At 36.5% G+C, this 23,082-nt stretch overlaps 1 protein-coding gene and 2 pseudogenes across 1 annotated transcript; all 3 read right to left on the reverse strand.

The window, feature by feature from the left end:
* Positions 1 to 1,453: 1,453 nt before the first annotated feature.
* On the reverse strand, positions 1,454 to 1,942 carry LOC107399312 (olfactory receptor 8G50-like; annotated as a pseudogene).
* A 5,924-nt stretch (positions 1,943 to 7,866) lies between these two features.
* Positions 7,867 to 14,135, reverse strand: LOC102926258 (olfactory receptor 8G50-like; annotated as a pseudogene).
* An 802-nt stretch (positions 14,136 to 14,937) lies between these two features.
* On the reverse strand, positions 14,938 to 15,873 carry LOC102926568 (olfactory receptor 8G50-like). Its single transcript, XM_015986231.1, has one exon. It carries the CDS (start codon positions 15,871 to 15,873, stop codon positions 14,938 to 14,940), a length of 936 nt encoding a protein of 311 aa, XP_015841717.1.
* Positions 15,874 to 23,082: the final 7,209 nt, after the last annotated feature.

Consider the following 23,082-nt stretch of genomic DNA (forward strand, 5'->3'; position numbering starts at 1 on the left):
GGGAGTACTGAAAGAGATGACTGGAGGAGGAATGGCATTTGGGGTCAGGTGAAAACCTGGTACAAGAGAATCTCCCAGGAATCTACAAGAATGACTGCAGCTAAGACTCCCAGCAATAGTGGATGCGTAGCCTGAACTGGCCATCTCCTGTGATCAGAATGGTGCCTAGCCTAATTGTCATCAAAGGGGTTTCACCCAACAACTGATGGAAACAGATACAGCCCTGCAGCCAAACGTTAGGCCAGTTCAGGGACTCATACAGAAGAGGGGAGAAAGGATTGTTGGATGCAAAGGACTCAAGGACACCACAAGAAAACTCACAAAATCAGCTAACCTGAGCTAACAGGCTCACAGAGTCGGAACCAACATCCAGGGAGTCTGTGTGGGACTGAACTAGGCACTCTGCATATATGTTACAGCTATGTAGCTTGGTCCTCTTGTTGAACTCCTATCAGTGGGAACAGGGGCTGTCTCGGTATCTTTTACTAGTTTTTAGAACCCTACTCCTTATAATGGGTCGCTTTGTCCAGACTTAATACATGGGAAGGTGTTTAGTCTTACTACAACTTGATGTGCCATGTTTAGTTGATACTTATGGGACACCTGCCCTTTCTAAACAGAAACACAGGAGTGGATTGGGGGGTGGTAGGGAATGGAGGGGTCATGGGGGTGTAGGGACTGGGTGGAGAGGAGGGAGGGGAAACTGTGGCAGGGATACAAAATAATTAATTAGTTTGTGTTTTTGAAAAACAAGTTAATTGGGAAAGTAAAATAAAAGACATTTGGTATGCTCTCTGCTTGGTAAAATGTTTAGACTTGTCAGGAAATAAATTGAAGAAAGAAAAATTATATATCTCCAGCAAATACAAGCAATGCATTGCTTTCAGACCTGTTTATTCTTTTCATTACCATTCAAAATGTTTTTAACTTCTAGTGATTGAGAATGATTTTAGAGCTCATCCTGTGTTTCCATATTGCCTAATATAGTTGTACATACTTAGGAAGAATGGGATGTAATTTGTATGTTCTAAATGCTTATTTTAGTCACCTCAGATTAATACATGGAGGTTTGCTTCTTAATAAAATTAATAAAGAGCAGCTACATAAAGTATCAAAAACTGTATCAAAGTACTTAAATGATTTACTCATTGATAAGCATAATTGACCAAAAAACAAATTTAAAGGCCAGATAAATAATATGAATATGACCACCTAAAAGGACATGCTGAAGAATTTTTAAGATGGGTGAATGGACTCTGGGGCATCCCAGATAAGAGCGATTTTCAGGTTGAAGCTAAAAATACTCATCTGCCTGCCTTTATTTTATGTCTTTCAAATAATAATATACTGGCAATAACTTCTTGACTGGTGACACTCATGCTTATAGTCCTTTTCGGTACTCCAGAAAAAAATATTACTATGTTCAGAAGAAATTTCTCTTCCAGCAACTTCTTCAGGACAGCTTTCTCAGGCTATCAATCATAGTCTTCATCATGGGTACACAGATGCTATAAAACACAGATGACACTTTCCCTTGGTCTATGGAGATGATGGGAGATGGCTGCAGATACATGAAAAAAAAAAACCAGCGAGAGGCAAAATGTGGCACCTGCAGGTGCTGAAGGCTTTGGATCAGTCCTCCCTCGGTAAAATGACTGTGGAGAATGCTGACAATGATGAAGATATAAGAGTGAACAGTGGTCACATGTGGGACAATGCTATTAAATGCACTAGGTAGCACTAATAAATCACTGATAAAAGTAGTGTAGCAAGAGAGCTCCAGTAATGGAAAAAGATCACAGAAGAAATGGTTTATTATATCAGCCTTACAGAAAAGCATTCTTAGCAAAAAGACAGTATGAGCTGTGGCTCTAGGTAAGCCCATACTATACACTCCAGCAACCATCCAGGAAGAGACTTGATAAGATATGGTTGCATTGTAAAGCAAATGATTACAGATATGAGGAATTAATCCATAGTTGTGTATAGCCAAGAATTAAACAGAATCAAATTGATCATTCCCATGTTTGCCATCGTTCTAATCACATAGACTGTTAGGAAAACAAGGATCATGGGCAACTGGAGCTTTGAACCACCGCCTTCTTTTTTCAGATAATTTTCAATCCTAAAAAAAATGAGTTCTAAAAAGAAACCATCTCATAGTGGTTAACATATGTTTTACCTCTGCTTCAAGAATGTTCACTGATTCTACCCATTCCCACAAGTTCAGATATCTCTGATGCAAGTGATTTTATGTTATAAGAACATCTTGTGCCTTGATTGTAATATTTTCTCCATTGAAGCAAAAACTTTTTTTGTTAAAATGTAAACAGTATCCACAAGGAAAGAGTTTCCACTTAAGATAATGAACAGGACAGTTTTGTGTCTCTTCACTTTAGTTCTGTTATCCTAGAATTTTAGGTTGGGCAGTCAGAAAGCTAAATAAAATTTAAAGGCACTATATAGGAAACAAAAAGATAAACTACCTTTACTTATGAATAAATATAATAAATACAGTTAAGTCTATAGAAAAAATAGAATCTGCTAATAATATCTATTAGAAATAAATAATAAAAAGGAAATAATAGAATACAAGATTCTCACAATAACTCAATTGAATTTTCACAAACTTTACACAAACATGAAAGCTTTCTTTTTTCTGTGGGTCTGTGGTGTAATTTAAAGCCAGGCCTGGTAATCACTCTAGTATTTTTATTTTTATTAAGGATTGTTTTGGCTATTTGGGAATTTAGTTCTTCCCAATAAATTTTAAAATTTACTTCTATTTCTGTGACAAATGCCATGGTGATTGGTACTGCATTAAATCTGTAAATGTTTTTTGATAGGCTTCTCATTCACAAAATGAACTTTAGCAGTTCACGACCATCAAAGGTCTTCCAACTTGTAATGGTTTCTTTGATTTCTTTATTCATAGATTTAAATATTTCACTATAGAAATCTTTCACCTCCAGTGATGGAGATTGTTGTTTGATTTCTTTCTCTTTTTTTAAAGTTGTAGTGAATAGGAGTCTTTCCATAATTCATTTTCAGTGTGTTTCCTGGTATATTAAAATGTTTGAAATTTTGTTAGTTATTTTTTTATCCTGCCACTTTGTTTAGAATGTTCATCAATTCTAGAAACGTTCTTGTGGAGTGGTTATGACCTTTTTTGTATAATATCTTATTGTCTGCAAACAAAAATAAATTTTAGTTTTTTTCTACCTCTTTTACTTCCTTCGTGTCTTTAATTGCTCCAGCTAAGACCTGACAGAATACATTGCAAAGACTGGAGACAGTAGAGTGCCCCCCATCTTACTATTTTTCTTAAATACCTTTTTTTTGAGAGTTTCATACTATGGTACTACATTTACATCAATTTCAGTCTTCTCTCTCCACATGTCAACTCCTCCTATAGTCCTCCACTTCCTCTAAAATTTATGGCCTATTTTTTTAATTAATCAGGATACACTCACACAAACACATACATATGTGTGTATCCATACGTGTGTGTGTGTGTGTGTGTGTGTGTGTGTGTGTGTGTGTGTGTGTGTGTGTGTGTATGCACAGGTCTCAGGTCTCAGCAGTCAATTAGTCATTAATTACCTATAGCTTTTCATGTAGGTGTGAGGCCCTGTGAAATGTCCCTCACCCATATTGGCATGTAAGATGATGTTGTCACTGGGCAGTTCTGGTGTAGGTCACATGCTATCGAGATTTCACAGGTGCAGCTTCTCTGTTGAATATAGAAGACATTGTCATACAGCAAACATTCTGGTCCCCTGGCTCTTGCACTTTTTCTTTCCCTCCTTCTTCAGTGCTCTCTGAGTCATGAGTGTTGTAGACTTATCAGGTGAGGCTGGGCACCCTAGAGGAAGGAATTTTTAAGAAAATGGTTTTACAGTTCTTTAAATTGTGAAACATAGGTTTAACAAATAACCTAGAATCTTCAATGCTAGGTACATATGCACAAGAATGAAAGACATACAGAAATGAACACACACACACACACACACGCGTGCACACACGCGCACACACACTCACAAAAAATTGTAAAGTTATGATCAAGGAAGAAATATTTGAAATAGTTACAGAAGAAACATACCAGCTGTCCATGTAGTGGTAAATACAAAGCTTTACTTCACATATCCCTGAAAAAGAGTGTTATGCTACAATGAGAAATGAAGTGCAGAGATATGCTACAGCCTGAAAGAACATGATCCATGCCAAGGAAAACAAATCACACAGAATGGGACACATATTGTAGGCTCCAATTAGATGAAGCATCTCTAACAAGAAAATCCATAGAAAAAGAAAGTAGCTAGTGCCTGCCAGCTGCTAAGGAAAATGGAGTTCTAGTGTACCACTGGTAATGGGTCCACCAGGGCTTTTCTTGAAATGGTGGTTAAAATATTCTACAATTAGAATATGGAGTTTGCTAATGAACATTATAGGTACACTAAAAATTAATGAATTGTGCACTTGAGAAATGATAATGTTTAATATATCAGTTTCACTTACATAAATGTGTTATATAATTAAAACTCCAACCAATTAATAATGATGCTACTCTTACTACATTAGAGTTTTCATCACAATATATTACACTGGAAGTCTCTAAAGAGCCTTTTAATAAAGTTTATGCCTGCTGTGTGCCTCTATATTTGTAACAAATATTAAGATTCCTCTAAATAGTGTGGCATTTCTATCTCTGCAAGAAACAAAGAAGGAGAACTATGCTATTTGACGGAAAAACTTTTACTTTTTAGTACATTGACTTTCTCTACCTGAAACATAATAGGAAAAACATGATCCTTAAAAATACAAATTCTTAATCCACAGATGTAAACAACCTGGCCTTGATTTAGCAATAAGCAATACCTGGGAATTAGTCTTTGTGTATATTCTGTAGGGGAAGCTTAGTCTGTTTTAGACTAGTTCTAAGATCTTTGCAAAATGTGTAAAAGACTGTCTTCGAGACTGAGAATACTGTTACTTTCCTGTGTCAGTAAAAGAAGAATATTCTGGTAATATTTCTGTTCATCAGAATTATGCAGCTTAAACAGAAATCTACAGCTAAATTTGTGCCCAGAGATATAAAACACACTACCAAAGGGCTGTAGAAAGCACCCACAGCTGTTCTTATTAGGGAGGCATAGCAGTGTCACCCGATATAGTTACAGACAGAAAGCAACTGGTTTCCACAGCCTGTGACCCCATGGCTTTGCCAGGTGGCGCTATTCAGCAGAGTGACATATCTGGTGGGTGGACTGGTCAAACACTAGTTGTCACCTGCTGTATACTGCCACGGCCCTCAGCATACAGAGAAAAAGTAGACACTTATTTTAAAATGCTTTTTCAATCAGCATTATGCCTTTATAGGGAAGTTGAGCTTTTTGGGAAAGAAAACAGTGAAGACCTTTATCAATCATAATATACACATGGAATTTTGGTACCGCTCAATATTTTCTAGGCTAATAAAATAAAAAATAGAGTATTAAAGTAACCTTTTGAATAATTTATTGTATGATATAGTTGAACATTATAGGTGAATATCAAGGATTGTATCTCAGTGACATGAACTCAGTGAATATTTCAATTCTTATCCTACAGTATAAAGACTTAAGCTCTTATCTCTTAGTTCTGTATGTGATTGGGAACATCCTATCTTGGTCCAGTTAGAAAAAGAAACAAAGAAGAAAGCAACAAGAACAAAAACATAACTTTAAGATTCCAGCTTATCCAAGTCTGAATAAAATCAATGATACAAAAGGCAACATATTTGGAGAGGATGTGGGAAAAGTGTAAACCTCATTCACTGTTGATGGCATTGCAAACTGGTGCAGCCGCTTTGCAAGTTAGAGTGGTGAATTCTAAGCAAGCAAGCAGACAAACAAACAAACAAATAAATAAATGGTGACCCTCATTCACTGTTGATGGAATTGCAAACTGGTGCAGCCACTTTGCAAGTCAGAGTGGTGAATTCTAAGCAAGCAAGTAGACAAACAAATAAGTAGATAGATAGATAGATAGATAGATAGATAGATAGATAGATAGATAGATAGATAGATAGATAGATAGATAGACATTTGACCATGCAATACCATCCTTTTCCCTAGGGAGTTGACATTCTACACCACTGATTACTGTTCAGCCATGTTGTATGCACCTTTATTTTTACAAAAGCTAGGAAATGGAAATGACCTAAATGAACTTGGAGTCAAAAATTAATAATGAAAACATAGTACCCATAAACAGAATTCTAGTCAGGTGTAAAGAAAATAAGATCCTGAAATGTGGATGTGAATAGGTGGAACTAGAAAATATTGAGTGAGGTAACTCAGAGCCAGAAAGACAAACAGCACATGCTCTCTCTTGTTGCAGATACTAGATTCAAATCTTTGGGTGTGAATATGTAATCCAGGGTTACTGCAGAAACCAGAAAAATAAGGATGCTTGGGTGGCCATCTACTCTAGAGAGGGGAAGAAGAGGGTACAGGTGAAATGAAGGGGGAAATAACTTGAGGGCACCTTAATTGGGGAGGTGGAAAGAAACACGCCTTTAATCCCAGCACTCAGGAGGGAGAGCCAGGTGGATCTCTTTGAGTTCGAAGCTAGCCTGGTCTACAGAGCGAGGTCCAGGACAGGCTCCAAAACTATACAGAGAAACCTTGTCTCGAAAAACCAAAACAAAGTAATAACAAGATAAATTTTACTTGTCTAAGATGATCCAGTTAAAGTAAATATATAGAGTTCTAAGTCATTCCAAGGCAGAAATAATTTATATGGGGACTTTGTGTGCATGGAAAAGAATAATAATGTCACTCTGACAAACTTACACTTCTTTTACTCCTTCAGGATCTGAATGAAAGCATGGCAGCAGGGGGTTGGGGATTTAGCTCAGTGGCAGAGTGCTTAGCAAGCCCAAGACCCTGGGTTTGGTCCTCAGCTCTAAAAAAGAAAAAAAAAAAAAAAAGACAAAACAAAATTACAAAAAGCAGGGCTGTGGTGGCACACGCCTTTAATCCCAGCACTCCGGAGACAGAGGCAGGCGGATCTCAGTGAGTTCGAGGCCAGCCTGGTCTACAGAGCAAGATCCAGGAAAGGCGCAAAGCTAAACAGAGAAACCTTGTCTCGAAGAAAAAAAAAAAAAAAAAAGGAAAACTTGGCAGCAGGAAATCACTGCACAGTGACTGAGTTCTCCTTGGCTGGGCTCTCAGAGAAGCAAGAACTCCAGATACCCCTCTTCCTCCTCTTCCTAGGAATCTATTTTCCTCATGTCCATTTCTTTACAATTTTGTAATCATCTTTCTTTATCATGTATTGTTACATCCTAATGGGTCAGACTTTGATATAATCTATTCTGTGCTTTCATGTACTCTAATGTAGTTTTATATAATTAGCCAGAGTTATGGATATATATTGTATATCCCAAATGCTTATTTACTTGTTTCAGAGATCATAGTTTTAGAAATGTTGATGATCAGACCAAAAGATATAGAAATAAATGTGTTTATTACCTGATGAGTCTTGTCTTTTAAAAGCCGGGCATATGTACATGTATTTATGTATATATGTATATGCATATATAATATACATTTATATTATCAACTGGGGAAGCCCATAAAACATTTCCAAAAGGAGACATGGATTATTACTGGTTACTAGACTCAGGCATCCAGTCAGGACCTGCTCTTTGTGTGTGTGAAACTGGGAGTACAGCCTTGTCTTCATTACACTTTTTCCATATAACAGTGAACTAGTAATAACCTCAGGCTTCCTCTACCTTTCCAGTCCTCCATAACTTAAAAGACTTTGTCAAAGAACACTATTTTTCATTCCCTGCAAACTTGTTTTCAAGGTACTTATTCAGGGAACTTTATCATTCTTACTTCTCAGACTGTGGCTCAAGGGGTTCTGCATGGATACAACGTTGGCATGAACAGCCAATGGCACTTTGCTTTTGCCCATGGAGGTGACTGATGATGGCTGAAGGTACATGAATGCTAATGTCCCAAAGAAGACAACAACAACCAAGATGTGGGAGCTGAAGGTGCTGAAGGCCTTGGATCTGTCCCCAGTGGACTGAATATAGAGGATGCTAGCAATGATGAAGATGTAAACACTAAGGATGGTCAGATCAGGGACAATCATTGTTTGCAGTTATGGAAAAAGATCATAGAAGTAATGGCTTGTTATATCAGTCTTACATAAAAGCACTCTTATCAGAAAAACAGTGTGAGCTGTGGCACTGGGTAGATGGATACCATACACCCCAGCTACCATCCAAGAACAGACTTGACAGGACATGGTTACATTGTAAAGCAAAGAGAACCACATCCAGATCATATGCCATTGTAGCCAACAGGTGGCAATCCACAACAACAAAAGCATAGTAGAAGTAGAACTTAACTATGCATTCTCAGTAAAAGAAATGCTCTTTTTTTTATTACAAAGCTTTCCAGAATTTTGAGAGTAATGACAGTGGACTGGCATAGGGTAGTAAAAGACGGGCTGCTAAGAAAATAATACATGGGTGTGTGCAGTTGAGAACTAAACAGAATCAAGGTGTTCATGTCCAGGTTTCCTACAACTGTACCATACAGACTGCTAGGATGATGAGAAGCAGGTGCAATTGGAGCTCTGGGTTCCCTGTGAAGCTAGTGAGAATAAACTCACCCTCTCGGGTATGATTTTTTTTTCATTTTCTTATGGAAAGATATGGGGAAGATAATTTTATATAGAAGAAAAAAATTTTAATATTTATTGTCATATTCACAATGAAGTCTGAGACAGAAGTTATCTTGGGCATCTCCAGTTATCTGCAAACTTCTTTTTCTGCTTTCAAAGACTCTGAATACAGAAGACATTCAAAGAAATCATCACAAAGAGTATTCCCCTTTATGACTTTGCTATAGCAGTGAGTTTAACTAGTACCCAGTCTCTTGGTACTACCTATTCAAGCCCTGAGCAGTTCTGACACAGTTGATTCATTGTTTTGAGAACTTCTTACATCCTATGTGTAGTACTCTCTTCTTTCTACCAAAAAAATGATTTTTGTGTTAAAATTAAAATAATATCCACAAGAAATTTATGACAATACTCACACTAAATTGTAAAAGAATAAAATAGTGATCAGTTAAGATGATGAATAAGAGATGATCATCATCACTTCACTTTAATTCTACATTAAACTAAAATATTCACTAAGACAATCATTCATGAAAATAAATTGAAAAGTTGGACAGATTGGAAAGTGGGGAGGGAAACTGTCTCTTATTTGTACAGTCAAAAGGGAGCATTCCTGGTTCTTGGTAATAATAGGATTTGACACATGTATGTGAGATATGTCAAGACCAAGAAACTAAAACACTCAAAAAATCCTGAAATTTAAACAATATACACTAAAAGAATATTGTACATTGGTTTATCATAAAGGAAAAAATCTAAAATAAAGGAAACTGTGAATATCTTTCAGTATTTTAATTTTATTGCACTCAAAATGTATTTATATAGTATGAGATTTTCATAAATTCATATTATTTGAAACTTTTTACATGAGGTTTAATAAAAGCAGCTCGCTTTTGCTCTCCATGCTAATAAATAATATACAAGAACTGCCTAACCAGATTAGCAAGGGAAAGCAAAGACATGGTTCCCTTCAAAATTAAAAAAAAAATTGAAGAACAATGTGTTTCAGAATTTTTTTTCATGTGAACATAGTTCTTGGGGTTGAGATAAATTAACATTTTCTCCATATTTATGAATGGAACTATAAATTTAGACATACTAATTATAATAATTTTAAATAAAAATTTTTGGAATGTCTTAAATTTTTGTTAAACACATAGCTTTAAACACATTTTAAGAGCCTTTTAAAAATCACTGATACCTACACGATAAGTTTCAAAAGAATGTATACTTAGCAAATGAATAATTCATATACCTCACGAATGATGTTTTCCATGAGTAAATATCAAAACATAGGTCTGAACTATGGGACCATGTTTGAAATATGCTATTTTCCCTTACAGAATTTAACATGTTTTAAAAATAAGAACAGTGTCTATGGACAAAAACTGAAATTCATATCAGATGAGTTAGGTAATGAACCAGAGAATGTACCTGATTATAACATGAATTAGTGAGAAATAGATAAAATTTAGTCACTAAAGGGTGTGCAAAAGTTGGAAAGACAAGATGAAGTCAAGAAATTGCTTCTAGATTAGCAGTCCTCCAACTTTGCATCATGACTCAGATATTTATATTATGATTCATAGCAGTAGCAAAATTACATTTATGAACTAAAAACAAAATTATTTTATGGTTGAGGGGTCGATCACCACAACGTGAGGAACAGTATTTAAGGGTCGTAACATCAGGAAAGTAGAGACCCACTGTTCTAGATGAAGCAGTATAGGACATGAAGATAAGCCTGTAACTGTGAATCTAAAATTATATTGATTTACTGTTTCCTCAAAGAGCATGATATAATCATTTGTGCTATACCTTTATAGTTAAAGGAATATTGTCTATTTTACATATATAGCAAATACTATTTTATTCAACACTAGTATTATTTTCTATTAGATGAAGAGGCATAGGACATGAAGATAACCTGTAAGTGTGAATCTAAAATTATATTGACTTACTGTTTCCTCAAAGAGCATGATATAATCATTTCTGCTCTACCTTTGTAGTTACAGGAATATTGTCTATTTTAGACATATAGCAAATACTATTTTGTTCAACACTAGTATTATTTTCTGCATTTGAGCAAGTTTAGCAGATGCAGGTTGAATCTGGAGCCATTATTTGAGACCAAAGACCCAAGCCATGTGTAATACAAAATTAGAGAGAGATTATATGTTATGAGTCACTATAGAGCACATGAATTATTTTCTAATTGAAGACAATATGCAGTATGTATGTGTATATCCTCATATGTGTTTACAATTATATCTAATTATAACAAATATAAGTAAAAATTATTTTACCAGCTGTGCAGTGGTGGCACATGCCTTTAATTCCAGCATTCAGGAGGCAGAGCCAGGCAGATCTCTGTAAGTTCGAGGCCAGCCTGGTCTAGAGTGTGAGATCCAGGACAGGAACCAAAACTACAAGGAGAAACCCTGTCTTGAAAATCCAAAAAAAAGAAAAAAGAAAAAGAAAATTATTTTTCCAAGTCTTCCTCAATCACCTCCTGATGGTCCCCAAATATGCTAATTATAATTAAGAGACTTCTTTATTTTGGAAATTTATGTCTGTATAGAGAAGTGAAAGATAAACACTATATGAGAAAGTTAGCCACCTGGTAAAATACATCCCTATATCACATTTTTCTAGATTACTAAAACCTTTGAGTGCTTTCTTCTGTAACTGAGTTTAATAACTGTATATATTTGTACTTTTTATTCTCCTTTATTTTCTTTGTTACTGTTTGTGGTAGAGCTCCATCTGCATTTTAGGATCAGTTTGATGTTTGTGCTAATATTTTCACAGTGTAATATCTTCCAGTACTCATAATTACTACAAAGTTTTGACATATATACTCATCTAAACACTTTTAATGTTTTATGCATGCACAAATCCTCAGAAGATTAAAAATTCATGAATACTAATTTCCGTCTATTGTCCATCATTATGCTTTTTTTAAAAATTGCTTTAATTCTTGGGACAATATGATTATTAATACATATAGCCTTGCAAAGCATCTCAGAACAATATACGTGCAATACCACCATATATGTGCATGTGTGTTTGTGTTATACATTAATTAGTTCATAATGTGGGTCAAGTTCCTATAAATATAGATATAGAGAAAGATTTGTTGCAGTTTGAATATAAATTGTTCCTCATGGGCTCATGTTTTAAATGATTGTGACAGACATATTCACTATTTAGTGAGGTGGTGTAAACCTTTGGAAATGGGACATATCTGAAGGAAGTGTGTCATTCGGGACATTCCTTTGATGATTACACTGGATCCTCTTCTGTTGTTTACTTTCTACTCCCTAACTAACACAAGATGATTAGTCACCATATGATGCTTTGTTTCATTGTGAGCCTAGGAACACTGCAGCCGGGCATAATGCACTGTGTCTTCTCAAACTGGGAGAAAAAGAAAAAGGAATATGCCCTGTGGTGGGTGTTTGTTTGTTTGTTTGTTTGGTATTCTAGTCACAGGGATAAAATTAAAACAAAGAAATAGGTATCAAGAGCAGGTTAATCATCCTGAGTACCTTACCAGATGATTGTTGAGCATGAAATGGGTTTGAAATAGGATTTTGTAGGATTTAGATTATGTGGGCCAGAAACACAGGAGTCTGTAAGCAGAGCTTAAAGGGCAATTATGACATGTTCTCAGAATGCCAGGATGCCAATGGAAGTGTGGACTGAGACAACTGTGCTAACAAACTTTAGTTCTACTGGGAATTATGCTATAAGCCATTTATGTTATATTCTGGAAAGAACTTGACTACAATTTGTCCATGTTCTTTGCTTTGTGAGGGACTGAGTTTAAAGACTAGAGACTGCATCCTTTGTATGCAAAGCTGCCTTTGTATAACCTAGTGAAGCAAGAGACAGAAGATATGAAACGTCTACTCTATACCAAGGAGAGAAAGAGAGGGTATCAATCTGTAACTCACATGGGAGGGCTCTATGTAGTGGAAGGTTATAAGTACAGGACAATGAGACAGGGGAGAGATGGAAACCAAGGTGAAACTCATCCTCAGGAAGAACTGTCAAGAGCTAGTGACACTTGACACCTGACTTCACCACCAGCTCCCTCTGCACTGGGTTATAGACCAGACTCTGAGATTTGGGACACAAGGCTGCTGTGTGGAGAGAAAAGAACAGCATGCCGCTGATCTTAGCTGTCGCCTACACTGAAAACTGAATCAGAGCAATAGAGAGGTGAAGGTCACAGGACCAGACATTGGAAGCATCAGGGAACAAAGTTTGCCAGGTTACCACTGCATGAACAGTCCACAAGCCATCTGGAATGGGGACTGATTGACTAGGCCGTTTCCCCCTCCCTTCCTTTGTCCTGTAAAGCCTTATTAACCCAAGATGGTAAGACTCAACAGTCTTCCACTCCTGGAGGCTGTCTGCTCTTCAGAGTTTCTTTGTTCTTTCTCTAAATCTCCCCATGATAAAATGCGTCGTTCTAAAACTCACCTTTTGTGGTTCCTGAATTTATTTATTTTTATTTAATAAAAATATAATTACAACATTTTCCCCTTACTCTCCTCCCTTCTACCCCTCCCATGTGCCAGTTTTTATTTACCTTGTGCTCAGGTGGAAAAAATGTTATAATGTCCACCAGGGGGCGATAGAGTACAGTAAGTGAAATACAATTGCTACAGCCGGACCTGTGAGCAGCCTTTTATTGTTAAGAGATCAAATCATACATCTAAACCACTCACTTAATACGTACTACCTGCAAATATAAGAACTGGGAAATCAAGGCAGCCGTCTTAGCTAAGGGGCAGACAACAGACAAAGCAGAAAATCCAGAGATGATTTAACCAAGCAGACAAGACTCCATACCACGTGGTCCATTCTTTGGGCACAGATACCAAAAGCTATGTAGAATGCCCCAGAAACAAAACAGAAGTTCATAGTCTGCAAGAGTCTGAGAAGCATTTCTATGGAGAGACTAGAGAATTCACCTTGGATTTGCTACGCCAAGGGAGGTCTTGCAACTGAGCGGCCTATGGATGGCACCAGCTTCTAGGTCGTGGTGATGGGGACGGTTCTTCCCGGGGGGAACAGCACTGAGCCTGCTTGTCACTAGCACATCCTAAGAGCTCCATTTGGGAGAGTGGGGGGATTTGGGATTTTCTTTCCGTGTTCCTCAAAATATCAATACTTTTTGCTTGCAGAATGGACAGTAAGTTTGGGAATCGTTAGTCAGAAAACGATTTTCCCATTTTACCTTTTCCACGTGAGTAAGTGGGTGGTATGGAAGTAATTGTAAAATAATGTCACTTTTAAAATATTTTATTTTTAGTTACATGTATATGAGTGAGAGAGTCTGCGTTTGTGCACTTGAGGGCAGTGCTTGAGGGTCCAATGGCGCTGGAGTTACACATGATTGGGAGCTGCCCAACATGTCTGTCGGGAATCACCATGGGGTCCTCTGCAAGAACAGTTTGCTCTCAACCTCTGAGTCATGGCTTCAGTACAAGAATGCCTCTTTTGAATCTAAAATTTTGTAAATGTCGTGAGTGTTGAAAAAAAGAAAGAAATGAAAAATCTTTCCTTTGGTTATGGGAATTTTAAAAAAAAAATAGTTAGGAAGCAGAGATGGTGATATAATCCTGAAACTGTGACAGAGAGAATACTACATTCAACCCTGCCCTTATGTGGATAAGGGATTCAGTCTCTACATATGTAGACATATACGTATATTGTCTACCATATTTCTATGAATGCAGTAAAAATAAAGATTTGCATTTTATATTTTAAATGGTTAAAATTGTTTATTTAAAAGACATAGTTTCAAGATAATACTTTAAGATCATAAAAGCCCAAAAATTAAACAATTCAAATGTTACTGACAAAAGTATTAGTCTCTGATTTAACAAAAATAAATTTCACTTAAAAAGAACAGTGTTCCACGCTTATAAAGCAAAGCAACTATATGGATTTATTTGCTCTTTAAGAACTATTTAGAAGTGATATAGGTACTTCTGGGCAGGCAGACTATGGGGTACCCCAGACCCTGGTCACTTTTATTTAAAGCAATCAAACATTAGTAAAACCTCATGACCCATGAGGATGCCCTGCATCTCTGCATTATATCCTTTGTGACACATGACAATGCATCTCTGCACTGCATCCTTCAGGACTCACAAGGATGTCCTGAGTCTCTTCTGTATCCTTATCAAAGCCTCCTCAATTGTGAAGTTTTGCTTAACAAAGCTCTCCGTTTCACAGGAATTGTCTTCTTTCTATAAACTTGCACAGGGCAACTTTGACATCCTTATTCCTTAGACTGTAGATCAGGGGGTTCAGCATGGGTATAATAATGGTATAAAATACAGATGACACTTTCCCTTGGTCCATGGAGCTAACTGATGATGGCTGAAGGTACATGAATGCTAAAGAACCAAAGAAGAGAACAACAGCCAGGATGTGGGAACTGCAAGTGCTGAAGGCTTTGGACCTGCCCTCAGTAGAAGGAATGCCTAGGATTCTGGAAATGATGAAGAAGTAGGAGCTGAGAATGGTCAGAGCTGGGAAAATAATGTTAAATGAACTAAAAGACAGTCCTAGTATTTCACTGATAAACGTACTGGAGCAAGATTGTTCCAGTAGTGGTAAAAGATCACAGAAGTAGTGGTTTATATAATTATCTTTGCAAAAAAACAGTCTAAGCAGGAAGACTGTTTCACCTGTAGCACAAACTAAGCCTACACTATACACCCCAACTACTATCCAGGAACACACCTTATAGGACATGGTAACGTTATACAGCAAGGGGTTACAAATGGCCACATAGCGATCATATGCCATGGCAGCCAGCATGTGACATTCTGAAACAGCAAAAAGACCGAAGAGGTAAAACTGAGCCATGCATCCTGCATAAGAGATAACACTCTTCTTCATTACAAAGTTCTCCAACATTTTAGGTGTGATGACACTAGACTGGCAGAGGTCAACAAAAGACAGATGACTGAGGAAGAAATACATGGGGGTGTGCAGGTGAGGACTGAACAGGATTAGCACAACCATGCCCAGGTTCCCTAGGACTGTGACTATGTAGATTCCTAAGAAGAGGAAGAACAGGGGCAGCTGGAGTCCCAGATTCTCTGTTAATCCAGCGAGGGTGAACTCTTTCACAATGGAATAATTTCCTTCTGCCATTTTCTTCTGGGATCCTATTCTGAAAGAAAAGTAGGTTTTTAAGACAGATACTTAAGGTATTTTTACATAATAAAGTTTGTAAAAGAATTTGAGTCTTCTCAAGCAGATATCTCCAGTTCTCTGCAAGTTCCTACTCAATATTTTTAGCCAGAGCCCTGGAGCCCAAATTCATGAAGCATGTAATCCAATATCCAGACAGGACAATCATCATTTATGCTCTAGACTATGTGAGGGCTTATAATATCCAAGTATAAATCACAGAAAATTACTCTGATAACTTGACTGGAGTGTTTCAATAGATTTCCATACCCAATTTGTAATCATATTAGGACTGCAGAAAGAAAGTACTTTTTGACATGTTGAGATAATGACAGTATTGATAAAAAATCAATGATCAATATCATACTTAATGGTGAAAGTCTAAAAGGCTTCACCCCTCCCTTAGGTTTTAAAAAAAGATTTTCTATCCTATTCATGTTTCTTCAGTTTCATACTATAGGAGCTAGTTTAGACAATGGAGAAACGAGGTATAATTATAAGCAGCCTGATAGGACAGAAAAAGAGAAAATTGTCTCTGTAAATGATATAATGTTGTATATATTAAATTCCAACAGATCTACAAGCAATAACTACTACCTACATTTTGAGTTATATAACGTCACAGAATATAAAACAATCTACAAGTAAATAGTGTTTCTACAAACTTGCAACAAATAACAAAGCAACCAAATTGAAATAACATGAAAGCAGTGACCTACATAGAAAAAAAATTAAGGAATTGGATGAATGGCTGTGCACTTAACAATTGTAAGACGTTTTAGCTGCCCCCGTCCCCTCTTCACTTTCCCTCCCTGTTTTTATCTTCATGTAGGGTCATATGGAAACATAACCTAGTAGAAGCATCTTAAAATATATACATTTATTAAAGAAATCTAAATTGAAATAAGAAAATAACAGGGAAGACAAAGTCCCAACTTGACAGCTCTTGCCACCAAAGAAAACCTCCAGTGCCAGGAATAGGTTGTGTCTAAACAAGTTATTGGCCAAAGGGGTCCCATGGAAACCTTCAATGAAGCCAGGCTATTGCCAAGGCTGTAGGTTTCATGCCACAAGCTGATGATATGACCTTATTACATAACTCATTGAACAAAGAGAAGCCAAGCGGGTGCCTACCTAGAGCCTTCACCCCTACTGTCTAGTACTCGTGGTACCAGAGGGAACTCTGCATACTACCAAAAGAGAAACACGCACACCAACCCAGCTGCAAACTCTGAATTAACATGGTACTGGAAGGAACTCTGCATACTATCAAAAGAGAAATGCGCACACCAACCCAGCTGCAAACTCTGTGAACTACAATGGTTACCTGACTACATGATACACGGGTGCAATAATAACACAAAAGTTGTGGAAGTAACTAACCACGATCCACTTCGCCCACTCCATAAGAGGGAATCCATGCCCCACACTGCCTGGGTGGACAAGAACCTGAGACTAGATAGGCCAGGGACCTAGGGAAAACCATATATTACTGTTAGGCTAAAGCAATAAAATAACTCCTAATGACATTCTGCTGTACTCATAGATCAGTGTCTTGCTCAGCCATCACCAGAGAAGCTTCTTTCCTGCAGTAGATGGAAACAAAAACAGAGACCCGCAAGTGGACAATGTGCAGAGGTGAGAGACCTTGGAACACTCAACTCTAAATGGGACTTCTCCATAAAATTCCTCTCCTCAGTGCTCAGGGAACTCTGCAGAAGAGGAGGCAGAAAGAGTATAAGAGCCAGTGGGAAATGGAGAATATCGAGGAAATTAGGCCATTTAAACACATTAGGACCAATGCACACATAAATTCACAGAGACTCATCATTCACAAGGACTGCATAAGTCTATTACATAAGGGGCTCCAGCCACAAATGGGGAAGTAGACACAAGTTCCCATCCCTAACCCAGAACTTATTTATAAGTGATAACTATTTGCAGAGGAAAAATGAGTTTTGACCAATATAGACTCTAACTGTGTGTACAAATTACACTTAAGGCAGGCCCAACGGCCTGGAGCAGATATCCAACAGAAAATGAGCACAATGCTATATTTTCAGTTTTGAGTTGTTTTATTTTATTTGTTTATTTTGTTTCACTGTGCTTTGTCTAGGCATTTCACCCCTCCCCTGTACAAATCTTTTACTTAAAAATCACATTTTCCTATTTTGTTTTTATAGGTTTTCTGTTTGTACAAATGTGTGTGTCTCTGTGTGTTTGTGTGTTCCTTGAACTTTCCTTTGGCTCTTTTTTCCTGTTTGTTTGTTCTGTCCTATTCTGGTTTGCTTTATTTTATTTTATCGTATTATTGTTTTTAGGTGACTTTTTGTAATCTAATGAAAGAGTGAAATAAAGGGATTTTGGAGAAGGAGGAAGTGGGGAAGATCTGGGAAGAATTGGGGAGGAAAAATTCTGTAAGATGTTGTTAACAGAAGAAGAAGCTTTTTTACATAAATTCTATGTTCAGGTACCAAATGTACCAACTTCAGGTAAATGGCGGTAGTCCTTTTCAAATTGATTTTCTGGTCCAATGTGTTGTAAAGAAGAACCCTGTTCCTGTAATTGTATATGTTGACAGGATGATTCTAAAATGCTCATCATAATGCAGTAAACCTGGAATAATAAACGCAAGTTTGAAAGCAAAGAATAAAGTTGGAAGTCTCATATTTCCACATCATAAAAATTAGTTATAATAATCAATACTATAAGCCATTTTCATAATTATAGCAACATAGATTAAGAAACTAGAACTGGCATGATTCATTGTGTTATCCCAATGATAAATTGTGCTTTAAAAGTGAATCATAAAATTCAATGAAAAAAAAACTTTTTTTAAACAGATAGTCCTAGACTAATTAAATAGCTGCATAGGAAATAATTATTTTAGATCACTTTCTCAAACCAACCATAAAACTTCACTCAAACATGTAACAGACCACCATGAAAATGCCAGCATAATATAGCATTATTGAAAATCTATATGGTTTTAACCTTTGATAATGGTATCTTGGACAAGACGTCAAAACTATCAGGATAGAGAGACCATAGTAATGGACTTTGAATTAATGAAAATATTTTTTCCATTTTTTCCCTTTAATTCACACAAATGTTAACATTAGTTTTGTCAGGCATATCACATTTATAGAATAGAAATAAGTTCTGTAATCCAGTCTGGCCTTGAACCTATAGTGTGATCTTACAGTGATTATAGGCACAAGCAAGTATCACTTGTGGTTTATACAGATCTGGGAAAAGGAACAGGGCCTTGTACATCCTAGGCAATCACTTTCACACACACCACATGGATCTCAAAAAGGGGTACAGATATGCCAAAGTTCTTCAAACCTAGACATCAATAAGATTTATACATACATACATACATAATACATACATACATACATATACATACATACATACATACATTTACCATACTGAGAATAGCTGGGCAAAAGTGCTTTCTTAGCACTGAAAAAGTTCTGGGTTGAACCCCTAATACAGACAAAACTTTGCCAAAATGCATATAGTTACAAGAATCCAAAGTCATGCGTCAAGTTGGAAACATTTTTAAAAGAAGAAAACAGTGTAGATCTAGGTCTAGATTTTTAGCAACATTATCCAGCAAGTGAAACAGACTGTACACAGAATAGGTTAAAGTATTTTAATGCACTGTGCCAGAGGAAAGATTTGTAGCCACTACATTATAAAGTGCTCTTGCATATTAAAAACTAAAAGAAATGATATGCCAAGCAGAAATGGTCAGATAATCAGAGAACACATTGTTATGTGGTCGCTGCAGCATGTGAGTGATGGCCCTCTGGTGATGTCAGGAAATCCCCCAGGGTTGTGGGGACACTAGTCTACATGAGGGTCTTTCAACATACTGAGGTTAAAAAGTACTAGGACAAATGGAAGGAAGGTACTCACTCTTTCTCTACTTGTTAAACTCTGTCCAGGTCAGATATAAGCTAGACTAAGTACTTTTTAAAGCAAAGAGCTCAAGATGTATCTGGTGCTGGTAATTCAAAACAGACTTCTGGCTCCCTCTGTTTTCAGCATCAGATTCCAGATCTCAGTTTCTGTGTGGCTGACATATACATTACAAAACAAATGTGATTCATCTAATAGCTTCCTCATGCTTCAACCCAAAGAACCCACCAAAATGACATTATTTTCACAAAAAGTATTGATATATAAGCAATACCATACTTATTTATAGAAGGCAACTCCCTGGAGAAATACTTTCATCCGGGATGAATTGTTGGGAAGCAAAGCAATTAAAAGTTGCTTTTGACAATCTTTAACTCCCTTGTGTATAATAGTCTCTCTGTTGTAAATTGTGGCAATACTTCAGTTAAAACTAGCAATTAAGGCTATCAAGTGTGGTTCTTAAATATCTTTATGATAACAACTTCCTATCTTAAAAAATCTGAAGTTTAAAGCTGCTCTTTCTATTCTTTTCCATATACTTGGAGAATTAATGTCTTGTCCTAAAATTGGCAGTTTCTCCATTTTGATCATTTTCTGGCTTTCAATACATTCAGGACAACTTGCGTGAAAGGCTGTTGGTAAACATAGTGACTTGGAGAAGTTAGAAAAAGGTGAAGAAATCTTAGGACTAAAGCCTGTGTGAACCATGTAGACAATGTAATAGTTGGTGATGTTATTGGCTCAGTTTTTTTTTTCCTGAAGTTGTGGTAGTTGGATCCAGGTCTGGAAGTTAAAAATTATGTATAAACAACAAGAGGTGAATTTTAGGTCACTAAATGAGACTAGGAAGCTCCCTATAAACTGATGTGTTTGTACATGCATAATATATATATATATATATATATATATATATATACTAATGTATAAAGGATAGTATATGCTTATACATCATAGACAGGAAATTAGAAATACATTTATTAGCATATACTTATAATTATAGTTTGCTAAACAAATAAATAAGAAACAAAAACATTCAAGTAGGAACATACACACCCAGCTCCCACAGGTATTTTGGGTTTATAATATCGTTATTTTGTAAAGGTAACCAAATCTTGGTATAGAGGTGACTAATAGTGTTTGTTTTTTGTTTTTACTGCTCAGTTTTTGAAATGCTTATTGCTTGACATGTTCATACATTTATAAAATGAATTATTAGTGGATGCTGTTTGTTGTTAAGGAAAAATAACTCTGAGTCATATTCAGTAATAAACATCTTAGATTTTATTTACCTCAAGGTATAGACATTTTAAAATCGGGAGAATATTAATTATGAAATCTAAATTGCCCAGGGTATATGATCGAATTAGGAGAGTCCATTTATACTTAGCCTAATTTATTTTAATACCTAAGACATAGTAATGCTATCTTTATTTTGATTCTTTTACAGTCCTTGACTTAGTTTCATTTTTAGACAGTTTTAATAAATGTCAGCACATCAATCTATTAATACAGTGAATTCAGCATCTTGCCCATGCTCTGTTTGCTTTCCTGTTATTAATAGAAAGGCAGACTCTTGACATTATTTGTCTTAGTCAGGTGGTCATCCTGGTTGTGAACATCGGAGCTGACCTTTCACTTCACATCAGCTGCATATGGGCCAATCTCTTAGCACATCTTCACATTAAAAAACTATATTTAGAAATAGGCCCTGCTGGAGAAAAGTGAATCCTGTGACATGAACAGTGCATATACTTATGCATCCTACAAGTACACTCCATTATGATCTTTAAGATTGTATGCCTAGTGAGTTAGTAGAAATCTTAGCTTGTGAAAATGCATTTCATGATAGTCACACAATGACAGAATCAAACATTTCTCAGACAGCAATCCTTGTCATCAGGCTTTTTGATTCTCTTTCTTCCCTTTATTTTTATAAGTGTGTGCTGTTAGATTGTGTGTTTCTTCCCACTATGTAGAGCTTTTGCATTGTGTAAACAAATTTCCCTACAATAGCTAATATTGGTCCTAAATATTAGTTCAGTTGTGGAATCGTCTGCATAATAGAATTCCCTCTGTGTGTGTAAATTTGGACAAGTTTGGAGACCTCAGCAAGTTACTGTACGGCTTAAGTATCTAAACCACTTGTACTAAACTTTAAGTGAGAGAGTCATGACTGTTCATCAAGGAGTAAAGTTCTGATATGTACATACACTCCATGAGATAGTTGCTTTAATTCTATATACAACCATAGTATGGTCCTTATTTGTTAACCATCCCTTAATATGGAGGTCAGGGAAACAAATCACTATCTGCTCTTACTTTCTGTTATAACTACCAACTTAAATATATAAAAGCAGGAAGAAGGACAATTAACAGTTCTTGGGAGTAGTAAAATAAAGGTCAAAAAATACAATGTGGCTGTATGCATCTAAAGACCCGTGATAAATGATTATTAGAGTTAATTGTTTTATATTATATACACCAATGTCATGGGATATTTAAGGATTCTGGCTTTTTTCATCTATGGTGTCTCCTTAGAATGCAGTAAGTGTGGAAAATCAGAAACAGAGCCTCCACCCTAAGTACCTGACTGTATTGTATAGCCTGTAGTAGCATCATATTTACCACCTACGTTAGCTGTTTTTCTACTCGTGACAGAATTCTTGGCAAGGAAGAACTTAAGGAGGATGGGTTGTTCACTTGGCTCATGGTTGGAGAGCATAGAATCCATCTTGCCAGGAGAGGAAGTGCAGCAGGCATGAGAAGCCGTGGGTCACATCCTGCCGGTATTCAGCATGCAGAGAGAGAGGAACACTAGTGTTCAGACTGACTCCCTCAGTCTCCCTGTTTATTCAATCTGAGACTCCCATTCATGAAGTAGTGCTGCCCACACTCAAGGTGGTCTTTTCCCTCACTTAAAGCTTTCTGAAACACCGTCAGACACACCCGGAGATGTGTATTCTGACTGATTCCTAACCTACTTGAGTTGACATTGAAGATTAACCCTTCTACCATCTGAAGTTTGAACATATAGACCATAGTCTGTATCTTCCTATAGGGATACAGTCAGGTAGTATTCAGGGAGATTTTGACAGACAATAAAATTGCATCCTAGCACAACAGTATATTACTGAAATTTCATAATTGATTTTTGTAAGCTAACAGGCATCTTGGTGATTATAGAGTATTAAAATTGATAGAATAAGTATATGTGACTGGGCATAAGACTTTGCCACATTG

This window comes from Peromyscus maniculatus, chromosome 7 (genome assembly GCF_049852395.1).
Source record: "Peromyscus maniculatus bairdii isolate BWxNUB_F1_BW_parent chromosome 7, HU_Pman_BW_mat_3.1, whole genome shotgun sequence".
NCBI lineage: Eukaryota > Metazoa > Chordata > Mammalia > Rodentia > Cricetidae > Peromyscus > Peromyscus maniculatus.

What these genes read in the sequence shown, in the direction of transcription:
- LOC102926568 (XM_015986231.1), bottom strand. Translation starts at nt 15,873, where the DNA reads ATGGCAGAAGGAAATTATTCCATTGTGAAAGAGTTCACCCTCGCTGGA.